General features: G+C 35.1%; 1 protein-coding gene across 1 annotated transcript; it reads left to right on the top strand.

Moving 5' to 3' along the window:
- Positions 1-10500: 10500 nt before the first annotated feature.
- Positions 10501-11439, top strand: LOC123287689 (putative olfactory receptor 2B8). The gene has a single exon (XM_070516847.1). The coding sequence runs from the start codon at positions 10501-10503 to the stop codon at positions 11437-11439; it is 939 nt and encodes a 312-aa protein (XP_070372948.1).
- The last annotated feature ends 5046 nt before the right edge of the window (positions 11440-16485 follow it).

Here is a 16485-nt window from a genome sequence, read left to right as displayed (position 1 = left end):
AGAAAATCAATAAAGAAACATTGCAGTTAAATGACTAGTTAGATCAAATGGTCTTAAGATATATTTACAGAACATTCCATCCAAAACAGCAGAATACACTTTGCTCCAAGTATGCACAGAACGTTCTCCAGGACAGCTCACATGTGAGGCCACAAAACAAGTCTTAATAAATGTAAGAAGATTGAAATCCTATCATGCGTCACTTCTGATCACAATGATATTAATGGTATGAAACTAGAAATCAATTACAGAAAGAACACTTGAGAATTCACAAACATGTGGAGAGTGTGCTCTTGAACAACACAAGGGTCAAAGAAGAAATAAAGAGAGAATTCAAAGATACCTTGAGACAATTGAAAATGGAAGTACAATGTACCAAAATGTATAGGAGGTAGCAAAAACAGTTCTAAGAGGAAAGTTCATAGCAATAAATGCCTATATGAATACACTAGAAAGATCTCAAATAAATAACCTAACTTCTTTACACCTCAAAGACATAGAAAAAGAAAAAGAAATGAATCCAAAACTCAGGAGAAGGAAGGAAATAACCAAGATCAAAATGGAAATAAATGAAATAAAGACTAAAAAGACAATAGAAAAGATCAATGTAATTAGGTATTGGATTTTTGGGAAGATAAACAAAATAGAGAAATATTTAGACAGTCTCACCAAGAAAAAGAGAGGACTCAAACAAATAAGATAATAAACAAAAGAGGTGACATTAAAACTGATACCACAAAAACACAAAGGATCATAAGAGACTACTTAAATAGTTATATAGCAACAAATTGGACAACCTAGAAGAAATGGATAAATTCCTAGAAACATACAACCTACCAAGATAGAATCAGGAAGAAATGGGAAACTGAATAGACTGATTACTAGTAAGAAGATTGAATCAGTAATCAAAAACCTCCCAACAAACAAAAGTCCAGGAGCAGATGGCTTCACTGGTGAATTCTACCGAACATTTGAAGAGTGAAGCTTTCCAAACTTTTTCAAAAAACAGAAGAGGAAGTAATACTTCCAACCTCATTTTATGAGGCCAGCATTATCCTGATACTAAACCCAGGCGGGAATGTTATAAGAAAAGAAAATTATGTGCCAATACCCCTGATGAAAATAGATGCAAAAATTCTCAATAAAATATTCGCCAACCAAATTCAACAAATGCTAGAAAAACAATTTGTAACAGTGTGTGGTGATAGATGTTAACTAGATTTACTGCGGTGATCACTCTGCAGTATGTACATGTATCGAATCGGTATGCTGTACACTGGAAACCAATACAACTTGACATGTCATTTTATCTCAATTAAAATCAAAAAGGGTTCCAGTCTTAAAGACTGAGAGATTGGTTGATTCTTTTGTTAAAAATGGAGAGGCTAAAGATGACAACCTGCTGTTATGGTTTGAATTGTGTCTCCAAAAAATATATGTCATAACCCCTGGTACTTAAGAATATTATCTTATTTGAAAATAGATTCTTTGCATATGTAATCAAGTTAAGATAATGCCATACTTGATTACGTGGGCTCTAATCTGATATGGATGGTGTCCTTCTAGGAAGGGAAAACAGAGACAAGACACAGACAGGGAGAACACCATATGATGATGGAGGCGAAGATTGGAACAAAGATAAATGTACAAGCCAAGGAATGAGAAGGATTGTTGGCAACAACAGAGGCTAAAAGAAAGGCATAGAACACATTTTCCTTTAGAACCTTCAGAGAGTGTGTTCCTGATGACAGCTTGATTTTGGACTTCTGGTTTCCAGAAGCGTGAGAGAAAAAATTTCTGTTGTTTTAAGTACCCCGGTTGGTGGTACTTCATTATGGCAGCCACAGGAAACTGAAACAGCTACTTTTGGTTGGGGAGAGGGAAACAGTGAATTTATTGAACCAGAGTACATGTAAATTTTCAAGTAGATGTGTCAGGAATGGCAATGGAAATATAGAATTCTGCTTGGAGAGAGGGTACAGAGCTTGATATACTTTTGGCAATTCTTTGGTGGTTCACCAAAGTACCGTCGTCATTTTGAAGAGGAAATGGGTAAAAAGAGAATTAAGGAAAAGGACTTTTGGTTTCGAAAAAGCAGAAAAGTAATGGCCATTGACATGTGAGAACATCAGGGTTGAACAGTTTATAAAAGCTAATGAAGACCGTTTCAAGGAGGAAGTGGCCAACAGCATGGCATGACTGAAGGTGATCTGAGGAAATGGACTGAAGAAAAAGCATGATTTGGGCTAGAAATGCTAATAATTCTTTGCATTTACACAATGATTTACAATTTGTAAGGCATTTTCATATTTTTTATCTTATTTGTTTACTACAACACCTTAAGGGACAACATCATCCTTATTTTACAGCTGAGCTCACTCTGGAACAGGGAGGTTAAATCCTTGCTTGAAGTGACACAGCTTCTAAATAACAAGATCAAGATGTGAACCTAGATTTTCAGAGTTCAAAGTTATGCTCTTTCCAAGGAATAATGGAATATCTTTTTAAATTCCTTTTAATAAGCCTTTACTCTCACTAGGTCGAGGCTAATGATTACTAAGAAATGACAATCAACCTTGCTTAATGTTTTAATTAGCATGCTGTACATTCAAAGATTTCCTCAGTGTGATTATAAGTTTTGTGTTTATAATTTTCAATTTTAAGATGTCAATAATTTTCATAATTTAATTACATAAGAATTATAAGGATAGTCCTATAATGACTAAAGTTAATAGAATTTTAATATGTTAAGATAGAAATGGGCTCCAATTGTTATAAGATTTCCTATGTATTCAGCATCCTGAACACAGATTCACTCATTGGTCAAATGATCAAAGAAGACATAGTAAACTAAATTTTGGAAGCTTTCTAATGCAAATGTCTTGTGTGTGTGAAAATGTAAGTGCTTGTTTTGGGAGTGGGAGGGAATGGATGGTGGAAATGTAGCATGTGATCCGGGGGTTTTTCCACATGTCTTGGGTTATAGTGCTCATAATCATTTCCCCACTAGCCTAATTACATGTAATTTTCTCTAGATTCCAGAAAATTCCTTCCAAGATGAAATAGTTTGGGAGGATCCTTCAAGAACTTCATAGAAGCAATGGGACGGTCTAGCTCCAGTCTATGAAAACTCTGCTTACTTGAGAATCTCCAGAGTCACATCCTGCATAGGAGAGGGGGGAGGGATTGGATGTGCTCAATAGAAAGCATTCAGATTTCGTTACCCTTGACTTTTGGTGGAAATATAGATGTCTATATTCAATATGTCCCATCTTTGGTGTTAGGTGACCATGTACGTGAAGGGCCTTTCAAGCAGTGAAATATTTTTCAATATAGAATAATTAAACAACCTGCCAGCTGTACAGTCTGGCCCTATATTTTACTTTACTTGTAATTGCTTCAATGCATTTTGAGCTTTTGAGAATCCCTGTTCCCATCATTTTATTGTTTTCCCTATTATTTTCATTCTGTTTTCACATTTACTGTATGTATCTGTACTTTTTAACTGAAATCTCTGTATATATCTACTGTCTCTCTCAGTTCTTGTTTGTCATTCTGTATTTGTCTTCTCTATCTTTCATTTTGTTTCTGCCTTTTTCCCTTTCCTTTTCCCCACTTGGGCTCTTTATCCATTTATCTAGTGATAAATACAGAAATCCCAAAGTGAAGCAGCAGTACAGGGTGGTATAACATTTCACTTAGGAAGTGTGGACCTTCCCTTCCGCTTATCTCAGATAGACGACAAGCAGTGAGGAAGAGAATCTGAGAGTTTGGAATAATTCAGAGCCTAGAAATAGCTTGTTCAATACTTTACTGAGGTGGTGGCAATTTAGATATTTCAGAAGAAAGGCTATCTTCACTGTGTCTACTCTACAGAGAGAATGGTGTCCTGGAACCGGGTGGAGAAGCATTCCTCTTCTTTCCTTTACATTAGTGTTGCTTTTCCTTAGATCAGTATTGTTTTTAGATTTATATTCCTTTTAGTCCACCAATTTGATTCCTTACAAATCCCTAACCATTTTTCCATTGTTCAGAACTTAGCTTTTCCAAATATGATTTTTATCAGCCTTATTCATTTACAAATACTCCTAATCATTTTTGATACTTTTATATAGCCTCTTTGTTTCCTACTTTCTTATTGTCATAGGTATAATATTGAGTAAAACATGAGTATAACGCAGTCCTATGTGTTATTTCTTATTTCCTCTGGCCATCTCTCTCTCTCTCTGTCTCTGTGTGTCTCTCTGTCTCTACACCTGTATAAAAATATTCACTTTAAAGAATAATTAATAAGTGAATAGTCATTATAGTACCTTCTTCGTAAACTAGAACCTGGACAGTACCTCGGATAGCCTCTACCCAATTGCATCCCTTTCTCTCTTCATTTATCTTGACTTTGTTATAATCAGCCTTTCGATATTCTTTTTAGTTTTGACTATAATATTTGATTGTAACTATAGTTTTACCACCTATGTTTGCATTCATAAACAACAGTTTATTTTGCCTGTTTTTGTACTTTATGTAGACAGATTGATTCCTTTGTGACTGGCATGTTTTGTTCAGTATTTTTGTGTGAAGGACAATGTTTCAGTTTGTTTTGCTGTAGTTTATTCCTTTCTTTTGTAAAGTACTGTGTTGTATGAATAGCTCACAGTTTTCCCATTTTACTGTTGATGAGCATTTGAATTATTTTACAGGTTTGGGTTAATACAAACAGCGCTGCTTTGAGCATTCTTATTCATGTGTTTGGGGAACATGACCAAGAACTACTTCAGAGAATATTAAACTGAGGAATGTAATTGCAGGTCAGCATTCCTAGATAAGGTCAAACTATTATCCAAAGTGATTTTGCCAATTAATACTTATAACTGCTAGCGTGAATTGGGAAGAAAAGCATTAATAGTAGCTCTGTAATTCCCTCCCTCCTCTGACACCCTAAGCGGTATTAGTCTTTACTAGACCTCCTTTAAATATTATGATGGGATTTTAACCAGTAGGGTTATAACTGAGAAAATTCTAACCTAAGACTGCTTTTAGGAGGAGAAGGATAGTTTATCTCACTAGCTGAATCTTGCAAATAAAAGTAGAATTTGTCGATATATGGGAAACAATTGGCTATAGAATGGAAATTAATCACAGACGCTCTCTATACCTGTGTCACTAATGACGTATAAAAACCAAGATGCTTCAAGCCTAAATGGTTTTCTCTGAGCTAGCTTATACTGCTATTTAGCAGTTGTCTATTACTCTGAAACAAAAGGTGTTCCAGTGTGGATAAAGGGATTTTATTTTTTTTGAAGTTTCATTTGACATTTAGGGTCCATGTTTGCCAAAGTCAGATGTTGTTATTTATACCTGTTGTTGCCTGTATAGTCAAGTAAAGATGTTTTTAAATAAATCGATTGATCTTCAAACTTGACTTCAACACATGAAACCTCCATCCACTTTCCTCCATTTTTCTTTAGCGAATATTTGTAACTATCCTGGTAAACTAAAAATCATTTGGAATTTAAATGCAAAGACTAGTGAAATTCAAGATAACCAACCATGTAAATGTCATTAAAGAATTTTCTTTTTATTACTTGAGTAAATCATTAAAACCTTTGGATATAAACTGAAGACTGTTATAGAGGATATGAGATATTATTCCTTAGCCACATTAGAAGTTTGTTAATAAATGTGATGATTGCCCTCCATTATATTTCCCTTAAAGATTAAGGTGTGCCTAATTATTAGTTTTGTGAGCCCTTATAAGTTGGTTATGAATGAATTTAAATGAAAAATTTATTTACATGTATACTTTTACAATTAAGTAACCGAATGATTGATTTATTATCTATACATAAAAATTTTTTGTGATTGTGAGAAAAAAAATCTAAGGGTTATGTAAAACATCCAAGTCATTGAAAGTTGAGAACTAAGGTAACTAGAGAGGTAGAGGGTGTTATCTGTCCTCTGTCAAATATATGAAATTAAAGAAGAGACATTCTCCTTGCTGCCCATTTTCCCTGAGGATTGTCATCTCTGGACAGCTTGGTGACATCAGCTAATCAACAGCATAGAACATACATTCCCTTGAGACTTCAGCCAGGTAAACAAGTTTGAGTCTCAATCTGTGCCAGCCCAGTCACAGCGTAGCGCCATCTCACCCTCTCATGTTGCTCATAGGGTCTCTCTGTCATAAAGCCAAGTCATTGTATTTGAGGAAATAGTACTGAGAGTTCAAAATTGCTTTTCTTCATCTTCCTACTACCTAGAGGCAAAAGCAGGTCTAGTACCATGTGAAAACAGGTGAACTCATCATGAGAAGGTGTCCTCTTGCTTAAGAAAAATTTCTGGATAATCCAATGCTGATATAATCAACCTTTGCACTCACTCCACACAACCTGATTCCTGATTCTACATATCAGAGTTCCAACCCCAGTACTATGTTAAAGGCAGTAAGTTGGAGATGAGGTAGGAAAATAGCTTAGGATCCACAGATAAGACGAATAAAGGTGAGTGGAATGGAACTTGATCTCTGCATTGCTTTTGAATTGGCAAGTTAATTTCCAGTTGCAATTGTTGTTGCCACAAAAAGCTCAGTTGGTTTGCATATATGTCCATTGGCAAAAGGAACAGACTACAGAATTCACCAAATATTAGAACTAAATTAGTTGTTCATTTTAGAAGCTAATGATTTATTCCTAGACGTTCCATCTGATTGTAGTACATTCATTGTACCTCAGTATGTACACATGGAAAGTAATTTAAATATAACATATTTAGGTGTAATAAAATATGCCCTTCAGTAACAGAAAAATAATGTATGTGTGTATGTGAAAGTATTAGGCAATATGCTTTCATTCTTTCTTTTGGCGGCTTATTCTCTGTGAAACACAATATTTATTCTCTATGTTTAAAATGTATCATGAGTATTCATAGTTTTAAACAGTTTATTTCCTTTCTTAAAGAAGCACAAAAATATCTAAAATATGTATACAGTGCTCATCTTGTGAGATGTTGTTTCCCTGTATATTCTTTTATTGATAGTAATTTTTATACAATGCCATCTTTGTTTTGTAGATATGTTTTATTTTACCTATTTAAATTTTTTCCTTCATATGTAATCTTCACTTAAAAAATTATTTATTTTTTTGTACCCAAAGTAATAATTTATGTGTAATTTTTATAACAGAACTTTCCTATATCACGTCATATTGTGATGGCTACTAAGGACACCATCCTTTGTTCCTGTACCTAAGGAATAATATTTCCAGTCACTATTATTTATATAGTTTGTCTAATGAATCAATCTTTCTTGCTGCATTGAGTCAAATGATGCTTGTCTAAACAGAGATGATGATTCCCAGTCAAATTACACAATGCTTCAAATGTGGTAGGAAGGAAATGTAGTAAAATTTCTCATTTGACCTTAGCCAAAAAGAATTCTTTCTCTTGGAAGATTGCCTTTGTGGTGGTGCAAGCAGCTTTAGAAAGGTTGGATTCCAAGTAAGAAAAGATGAACAGAACAAAGTAACCTAGACCAGCCGAACATACTCTTGAGAATCAATGGGATAGAGCATTTTGCAATTAGATCTTTCCCATGTCCAGTCTTACTAAAGATAATAATTTTCCAGAATTGTAATGAGAAAAAAATTCAAAGTCAGAAGATAGAATATGACATTAGTATCCTAATACCTCCCAGTATGCGCTCCTGCGTGACATTGGAAGCAATGATCACACACGGAGGCAATCACATTCTTTTCTGTTTTAGTGGGCATCTCCTGTGCCTGATATTTTATTTTTCAACCTGAAATCATTCATTTTTATACCTGTCAGATAGGTAGCCTTTCAGCCTTCTTTTTTCTTCGTATATGTATTATCATGTAAAGCAACAAATATTTTGTACAACGTGATCTCACTGGGGTTTTATCTTTTATCAGTTGCCATCTTGGTCCTTATTTAGATGATAAAATGGAAATCATATAAATTAATTTTAATGGTTCATTATTATTTTGGTGTTTTCCTTGGATGAGTTAGCATTTTATGTTTGCTCTCCACTTTCATGAATGTTTTCTTTATTAGATACAATTTAAAAATTAGCCAGCAGTTCATTTCAACGAGTGCCTCTCTATTTGTGTGTGCATGCATGAGACTGACCATGGTTTGTTTTGGTTTGCTCTTCTGAACAGGTGTGAGTCAGAGGATGTATCCTTTCGTTTCTCATTTAGACTGTCTCTCATACGTTTATAATTATTTCTATTATGAATTTCTTTGTGCATAGATTTTTGTGTGGATATCACTGATCACATTCTTATAAGAAATCAAAGGAATTATGAAATATTATGAAATGCTGCACCTCTATGTCACATGTGATGATTCCTTTGAATTTTATTAAATCCATTTGATTGACAATAAAGTAATGTTGTTGAAAGTATGAACTTTGATATCAAAGGGACCTGGCTTTATGTTAAAACCTTTAGGAGTTTAAGGATCTTGGGTAAGCTATTTAACCACTTTAATCAATTTCTTCATATGTCTAAAGGGGACGGTAATAAATTTCAAAAAGTTTTTAAAAGATTAGTTGAGATTATGCATGTTAATATTTTAGAGCATATCAAACCCTCAGTAATACCAACCAGCATTAACATTATTAATGTAAGTAGCATATCAGTTTAACCTTCAACCTTTGGATACTTTAATTTTTCAAACTTTAAATGTGAAAACATTTTTTACAAATTAAATATTGTATTTGATGGATATGTGAAATAGTACTCTATCATACTGTTGTTTTCTGATTGAGTATAAATTTAATTTAGTTTAACTAATCCTTCTCATGCATGATGTATTACATTTCTGCTGGGAATGCTTTTATATTTGAAAACATCAATCTTTTGATTGTTTGCTTTCCTTGGAACTAAATTATGGGACAAGGAGGACATTTATGTCTGTGGTAGGGGATATTTCCCAGTGGCCTCTCTACCACTAACTCTTGTTTCCCTTGATCTTTACTTTTCCCTTATTCAGATTTTATTAATATTTATTATATGCCACTTTGTACCAATTTATTTTGCATATCAATGTATCTATACAGAAACGATTCAGATTTTAAAAGTTTTAGAAAGATTAAAAATTTACCGTATGATTTTCCATTTGAATATGCTAGATCTGAAATATTCATTTCCTGATGCCACTTAAGTCGGGGTATGACCATGCTATGCAATACTAAATAACTGGATGAAAACGGCAATCAACCATCCTTAGAGTTGGCAACATGTGTGGTCCAGTGTAACTCACTCTTCAAGATAGCTTCCAGAAAGCTGTGTATATAAAATTAACTGAATGTAGATGGATGTTCTTAGATTTTTATAATACCAAAATCTCCTTTTTTATGCCTTTCCTTGTATTTGTTTTAGTTTTACAATATATCTCTTTGACCTGTCATTGCTTTGACAATGTATCTGCCTTTATCTCTATGTATTTATCTTTTTAATTACTTTATCATAGGGAGTGATGCAAAGCATTACAGTTTGTACATAGGTTACACAACTGGATCACTTTTAAAAATGTTTACCCTGATTAGAACGTTCATAGAAAATAATCCCACCTCTTTCCGGAATTCACACACTCTAGTTGTTGGTAATATTTGAAAATGAAATCAGCAAAAGGAAAAGGAAACTGTTGGCCACTGGATTTTAGAGTTCTGATTCCAACTGACTCTGCACAGACAGCGAATTTTCAGAGAACTTGTAAAGTTGGTCTGATAATTTCAAGCATCTTGAGGGCAAGAGTGCCACACTGTAACAGAATAATGGTGATTGAATGGTGTCTGACTGAGTATTTAATTGTTTGACTACCATAAAAAGGACCAGGGTAGTCTTCACAAATATAATGGAGTAGGTAGAGTACAGAGCAAAACTTCCAAAATATGTAGAGTCAGCGCTGTAAGTGATATTTTTAATATAATTTATTCCTCTGTATAAGTACATTCTAGATCACGAATTCCAATATCTGAATGTATTTTAGAGATTATCTTGCTTTATATTCTATTGCATGTGAGGTATGTACAATTGTGTAGAATTTTGAGATATATGTTTCAAATAATCTCTCTGCCTCTGTCTGCTTCTCTTTCTTATTCTTTCTGATCGTGCTCCAGTATTTCCCTCATTCTCATTTTCTCTAATGTACATGTATTCTTATAGTACTTTAAATCTTATGAAACTCAATCTGAAACAGACCTTTCATACCCATGAATGATGGGAACACAAGGTCTATTATTTGATTTTTCTTACATTAAATATCAATGATATAACTTTTTGTGATAATGTGGAACTACATTGGTATAAGATATGTCCATCTCAATGAGTACATCACTTCTGAAAACAATTGCATATAAAAATCCCATGACCGTGTCTTTTAACATGATAGATTCACCTCTTCCTCTCTCCTTTTCTTTTAAAGACACCTTCTAAAAATTTCTAAATGCTTGGTCTTGATAAGAACCATGTGCTAGCAAGGATGGAAGAGAAAAATGCAAGCTCCCTCACTGGGTTTATCCTGCTGGCTTTCTCTGACAGGCCTCAACTGGAGCTGGTCCTCTTTGTGGTTCTTTTGATATTCTATATCTTCACTTTGCTGGGAAACACAACCATCATTGCATTGTCCCACCTGGACCCACATCTTCACACCCCTATGTACTTTTTCCTCTCCAACCTCAGCTTTCTGGACCTGTGTTACACTACCAGCATTGTTCCCCAGCTCCTGGTCAATCTCAGGGGAATAGACAAATCTATCTCCTTTGGTGGTTGTGTAGTTCAGCTGTATATCTCTCTAGGATTGGGAGGCACTGAATGCATTCTCTTAGGAGTTATGGCATTTGACCGTTATGTAGCTGTTTGCAGGCCCCTTCATTACACAGTAATCATGCCTCCCCATCTCTGTGCTCTGATGGCTTCTGCTTCATGGTTCATTGGTTTTGCCAACTCCTTATTCCAAACGGTACTCATCTTCCTTTTACCGCTTTGTGGGAGAAATAAATTAGACCACTTTTTCTGTGAAGTACCTGCATTGCTCAAGCTTGCCTGTGTTGACACCACTATGAATGAGTCTGAGCTCTTCTTTGTAGGTGTCTTCATACTTCTCATACCTGTTGCATTTATCATGTTCTCCTATGGTGGGATTGTCAGGGCCATCTTAAGGATAAAGTCTGCAGCAGGGCAGAGAAAAGCATTTGGGACATGTGGCTCTCACCTCACAGTGGTCACCCTGTTCTATGGCACAGCCATGTATGCTTATCTCCAGCCCAGCAACAACTACTCTCAGGATCAGGGCAAGTTCATAGCTCTCTTCTACACCATCGTTACTCCCATGATCAACCCCCTCATATATACTCTGCAGAACAAGGATGTGAAGGGAGCAATGAAGAATGTTCTTTGGAATGGTCATGACTCCAGATAACTGGGCGAGGAAAACAGTTTAATGGAAGGTTTTTGAATACCAGAGCCCTTAAGATGTTTTTGTCTTCCATGTGTCAGCTAAAATTTTCCCTAAGAACTCTCAAGGGAATTTTCTTACTTCATTGTCCCATGAAAATGTGTGTTCAAATCAACATTCATAGATTCATTCCAGCTTCCAGAGATGGTGATTCAGTGTCTCTAGAAGATCTGTGTTACATTTATTATTTTTAAAAGCTCTATGAAGTTTTCTTATTTGCAACCCCATTTGGAAACATTATTCTGCTTCTCTTGCAAAAAGACATTTAAGTACATACTGTAAAGACACAGCCAAATAAGAGCATAAAACCACTGAAACACTGTAAGAAATATTAACTTGTTAGCATTTTCTAGCAATTGCTGGAGGGATATCACTTAGTCTGGCACTTTGATCAGGGCTCTCATACAAAGTCTGTAGGTTGACTCCATCAGAGGTTTTTCACAGAAGTAGGTGGGGGAAGCTGTAAGAAAAACTAACTTTAAGTTCAAAGAAAGAGTTGCTAACATAAATCCTGATAAAGTCATTCTGAAGTTAGTCCATATAGTGAACTCACCACCGTGGCAGCCATATTATGCAGCATTCATTTCATAGAAGGCTGTACACAGGATCACTGGGTGAGGGAGTGATACGATGTTGCCGGTGACAATGGTAGCCATTAGCTGGTAGTGCTTCCCTATAATTTGGTACATAGCCATAAAAAACATGGATGTGAGGTACGGATGTTGATTATATTAAATCTGTGAGCCTCATTCTGTTTTTTAAATCTGACTTGGGGGGATGTTATCATATATGAATAGCATGTGACCCAAGTTCTATTTCATATTATACATATTTTACTTCCAGTAATGCAGCAAAATTTCCAAAGGGTAAAAATACGTTTAAATTTCTCTCTTCTTACCATTTTATAAAATTCTTTGATTCAGGCATCTATTGCTCATGGCGTTTGTATCTCACATCTGGCAAAACTGCACATAATTTGAATTGGTGACATATTATACAGATGTAAGTAGTGGCCCCTTATTCCCAGGAAACCTCATGTTTTGTGGAAGCTTACTCAGATTCATCAGGAGGAAATTGAAAGAATAATGTGCGTATTAATTTTTAAAAATCTCTATATACCTAAACTTTATAAACAGCCATCTCGTGAAATAATCGTCATTCAATTCTGAATTATGTAGTAAGTATAAACATTCCAGAAAAATTGAATCTGACATTCTAGCCCTCAGATCCCCTTCAAAGCTCAGTTTTCAGTGTAAATTTGTTTTGGGATATGAATCCTAGTGTTTGTATATCTTTAATGTCATGCACAGTGTATTTTTCTGTGGAGGTTATAACTTTGACAGTGGTATCATCACAGAAATGTTTATGATTTTTAGTAGATTTTTCCAATATGTAGTACAGTGCAGATAAGTACATGTGTGTCTCTGGGTGGAGACATATGTAAAAACTTATTATATAGTCTCTTGTCCTGACAACTACCTGCATCCTCCCGGGCCTTGAACCCCCTCAGTTGGTCATGCTCATGAGAATTGATCTTGCATGGGACACAGGTTGGCGAGGCGGAAATGACAGCTAGGTGAAATTATACACATGGTCAAGATTCTATCTATATCCTTAACAGCATCCCAGCATTCACACTTGAAGTCAACACTTGGGAAACCATATATTTTGGCACCATAGTAATTCTTAATGTATACCAGTATAAAAACAGTTTTGGAATACTGTTTACCCCCCGTGGTGACAAATTTCCCACTCTCTGTTATTGCTCAACAGCACCTTGATAAGTAGACCCAAATGGTCACTTTCAAATCCTTTAAATGAACTTTCTTTGCTGCACAAAACTTTAAGGTCTCCTGAAGCCACTGATATAAGAAAAGTTTTTCTAGGCTCTGAAAATTATTTAAATTTTAGTAGAAGTCTCCTATGAAAACTTTAGGTTTGGTTCTTTTGGGGTGTTAGATCTTTGAAAATTTTATTATGGAAATCAGCCTATTCAGATTTTATACCTTGTTTAGGGTCACTTTTGATAAATATATTTTCCTAGAAAATTACTCATTTTGTTTAGATTTTCAAACTTATCTGCATAGATTTAGTTAAAATACTTTAGTCTTATGTTTCTTCAAATTTTCCTATTTCTGTAGATATTTCCTCTTGTTTCTTATTTTGTATATTTCTGCTCTCCTCTTTTTAGTGATTAGTTTGGGTAGTAGTTTCTCAGTTTTACCAATTGTTTTTTAAATATCCATCTCTTGGACTTATTTTTTAAGTGTTATTGTTTTTTTGTTGTTGTTTTGTATTATGATTCATTGTTTTTTGCTTTTATTTCCATTTCTGTTGTAGTCCTTCAGTTTATTTTGTTGCCTTTTTCTAAGTTTTCAGTCGGATCCTTAACTAGAGTTATCTAAGTTTCATTTAAATGTTTACGCCTCAGAATTCTCCTTTGCACACTGCTGTAGTTGTTCTCATGCTTTCTCATATGTAGTGTTTTGATTATTATAATTTTCTAAGTATTCTCAAATATTTATAGCTCCTTCTTGAATCAACAGTTACCTAAGGGACACTTAAAAACATTTCAAGTGGAAGATTTTTCTGTCTCTGAATGTGTCATTAATTTTTAGTTTTACTAGGTTACATTCAGAGACTGCTGTATTAACTATTTCATTACAGGTGGAGTCACAGATTGCCTTCCAAGAGGAGCATACTCTGAGATTACAGACTGGCATGCAGGAAGTTTATAGGTAGCGATCCTGTGACTGATACCTGTGAGAGAATAAAGGCATCAGCATTGGGTGAAGGAAGTTGGGTTGTGATGCAATCACAACAAAGCCTTTGCTGCTAACTCAGAAGAAAGATGGCCCTTCAGAGTGTCCTGAATTGCGTTAAATGGATAAGGTCTTTATACTCCCTCAAGAGACCAGTCTTTGCATACAGCTTGCCCCTAAAGAGCTTGCCCCTTAGGCTAGGCTGTTCTTTTTATCTGAGGGCAGTTTCTGGAGAGGGCTGACAGTGAGGCCTATCAGGGAGGACTATCAACCAGCAACACTCCCAGCAACTGGGGGGATAAATCTGTCAGTCTTGAAAGGGGGTCTGGGAGGCATGGCATGGTGTTCAGTACAGGGGAAAATCTGAGATACTCTCTCAGACTTCTTTGTACTTGGGACAAGGGCATGTATTCTATGTTTGACCAATCAGATATAGTCTCTCTGCAATTTGAATCAAGGATAGGTGATACAAAAATGAAAAATGGTAGAAAATCTCTCTGGTGGTGGTGGCAGTGACAGAAATGTCCAGTTTTTGAGTCAGCAGTGGCAGCAGGCTAGCATAGGCATCCAATGTCTGTGGCACACAGCATCACTGGGTCAAACTGCAATATCCAGTGTTTAATCATGTGACTTTGGTCAACTTATAGGATGATTATTAGTGTTGTATTGGCTGTGGTCTGGTTGTGAGCCTCTGAACCCAGTTCTCTAGCCCTTTTAGCAATTTTGTGAACTACCCAATATTCTTTCATTAAATTTTATTTCTGCTTAATTAAGCAGAATTGATTTCTGTTTCTTTGCAACTAAGATATCTGATGCATACAAAGATCTTTCAAGAGTTGGGGAATTTGGATCTGATTGGGCCATTTTTACCATTGCTTCTCTCTTCCGCCCAATGTTATTTATACTGGGCCTTACATGCCCCAGCAAATTTTTTGGATCTCTTTCTCATCAGAGAAGAGTGAAAACCAGAAGGGTAATTTGTAGAAGATCTTCACATCATAAATAAACAAAGGAATAAAAAATATTTATAGCAGGATGTCTTTTTAAAAATCTCTATCTTATTTCTATCTTTTTATCTTTATTTTTTCCTGTCAGTTATCACACCACATGAAAATGATTGAGCATTTTTTTTAACCAACTTTGAAGAGATACTTTGGGTAGTATGACTTAAAATATGGGACATACGGCATATGGAAAAATGCACTCTGCAGGGCTCTGGGGGACACCGTGGACAGAAAACAATCTGTTAAATCAGATGTGAGTTCCAAATCAAAAGTCACAAAGGCATATGCTTTCCATTGCTGGTGTGGTCTGCTACTCATATAGGCAACTCTATGCATGTTCCAGAGTAAATAACAACACAAATTTTTAAATTTTAAAATGATGATTAATAGCATCCCAGGCAATTTGTTGAGACCACCATGAAGATTTATATAGCTATATACATAGACATAGATATAAATCCTGCTCTTTACACAAGGAGATAAAGACAGATTATAGGAAATTCATACAATATCATAAAACATGAATAAATATAAAACATTAGGGTAAGAAATAACAATCCATCCTTCATTCTCACCAGTCTGTAATATGGACCCTTCACTTCATTCAGATTGATTTATTCAATACATTTACTCATACGTACCATGCTCTTTCTTCCCTACAAGGCTTTCTAACCACTTTTGAATATTCTTATCACTCCTATGTAAAATTCATCTGTGTCTAAGGTCCAGATTAAGTGCTGTCTTTTTCTTGAAGCTTTACTTGACCTCTTAAATCCTCCCCAATATCTTCTGTCTTCGACCTCACATCAAAGTTCTGATTTGAACCTTTCATTACATAGTAATTTTTTCTCTACCGTTTTTCATGCATGACAATGTGTTATCTACTCCTGTCTACTCTAGGAGGACAGTCCTGGGGAAATACTCTATTCTGAACTCCCCGTGGTGTATTCCTGTATTAATCTGAGCCATATGTGAGGTCCTAATCATGCATTTGAATGTTGATTTTATATTTTTATTGTGATTTTTCAGGGACTTCATATGTAAATATTTGCCCACATAAATAATATTTCAGGGAGCTCAAAAGGATAAGACCTGTGACTATGTCATTTTTAGAGTTTGTAGCAAACTTAGGTCATTGTCAAGTTTAATAGGTATTTAATAACAGCTTTGTAATTATGATGAAAATGAAAATGATGATCTCATTAGAACTTGCCTCCTGTTGAACTCCTTTCTACCAGTATGAA

Source organism: Equus asinus, chromosome 8 (assembly GCF_041296235.1).
Source record: "Equus asinus isolate D_3611 breed Donkey chromosome 8, EquAss-T2T_v2, whole genome shotgun sequence".
In the NCBI taxonomy this organism is placed as follows: domain Eukaryota; kingdom Metazoa; phylum Chordata; class Mammalia; order Perissodactyla; family Equidae; genus Equus; species Equus asinus.
Note: the sequence above shows the minus strand (reverse complement) of the source record. Positions and strands in the feature narration are given on the sequence as shown.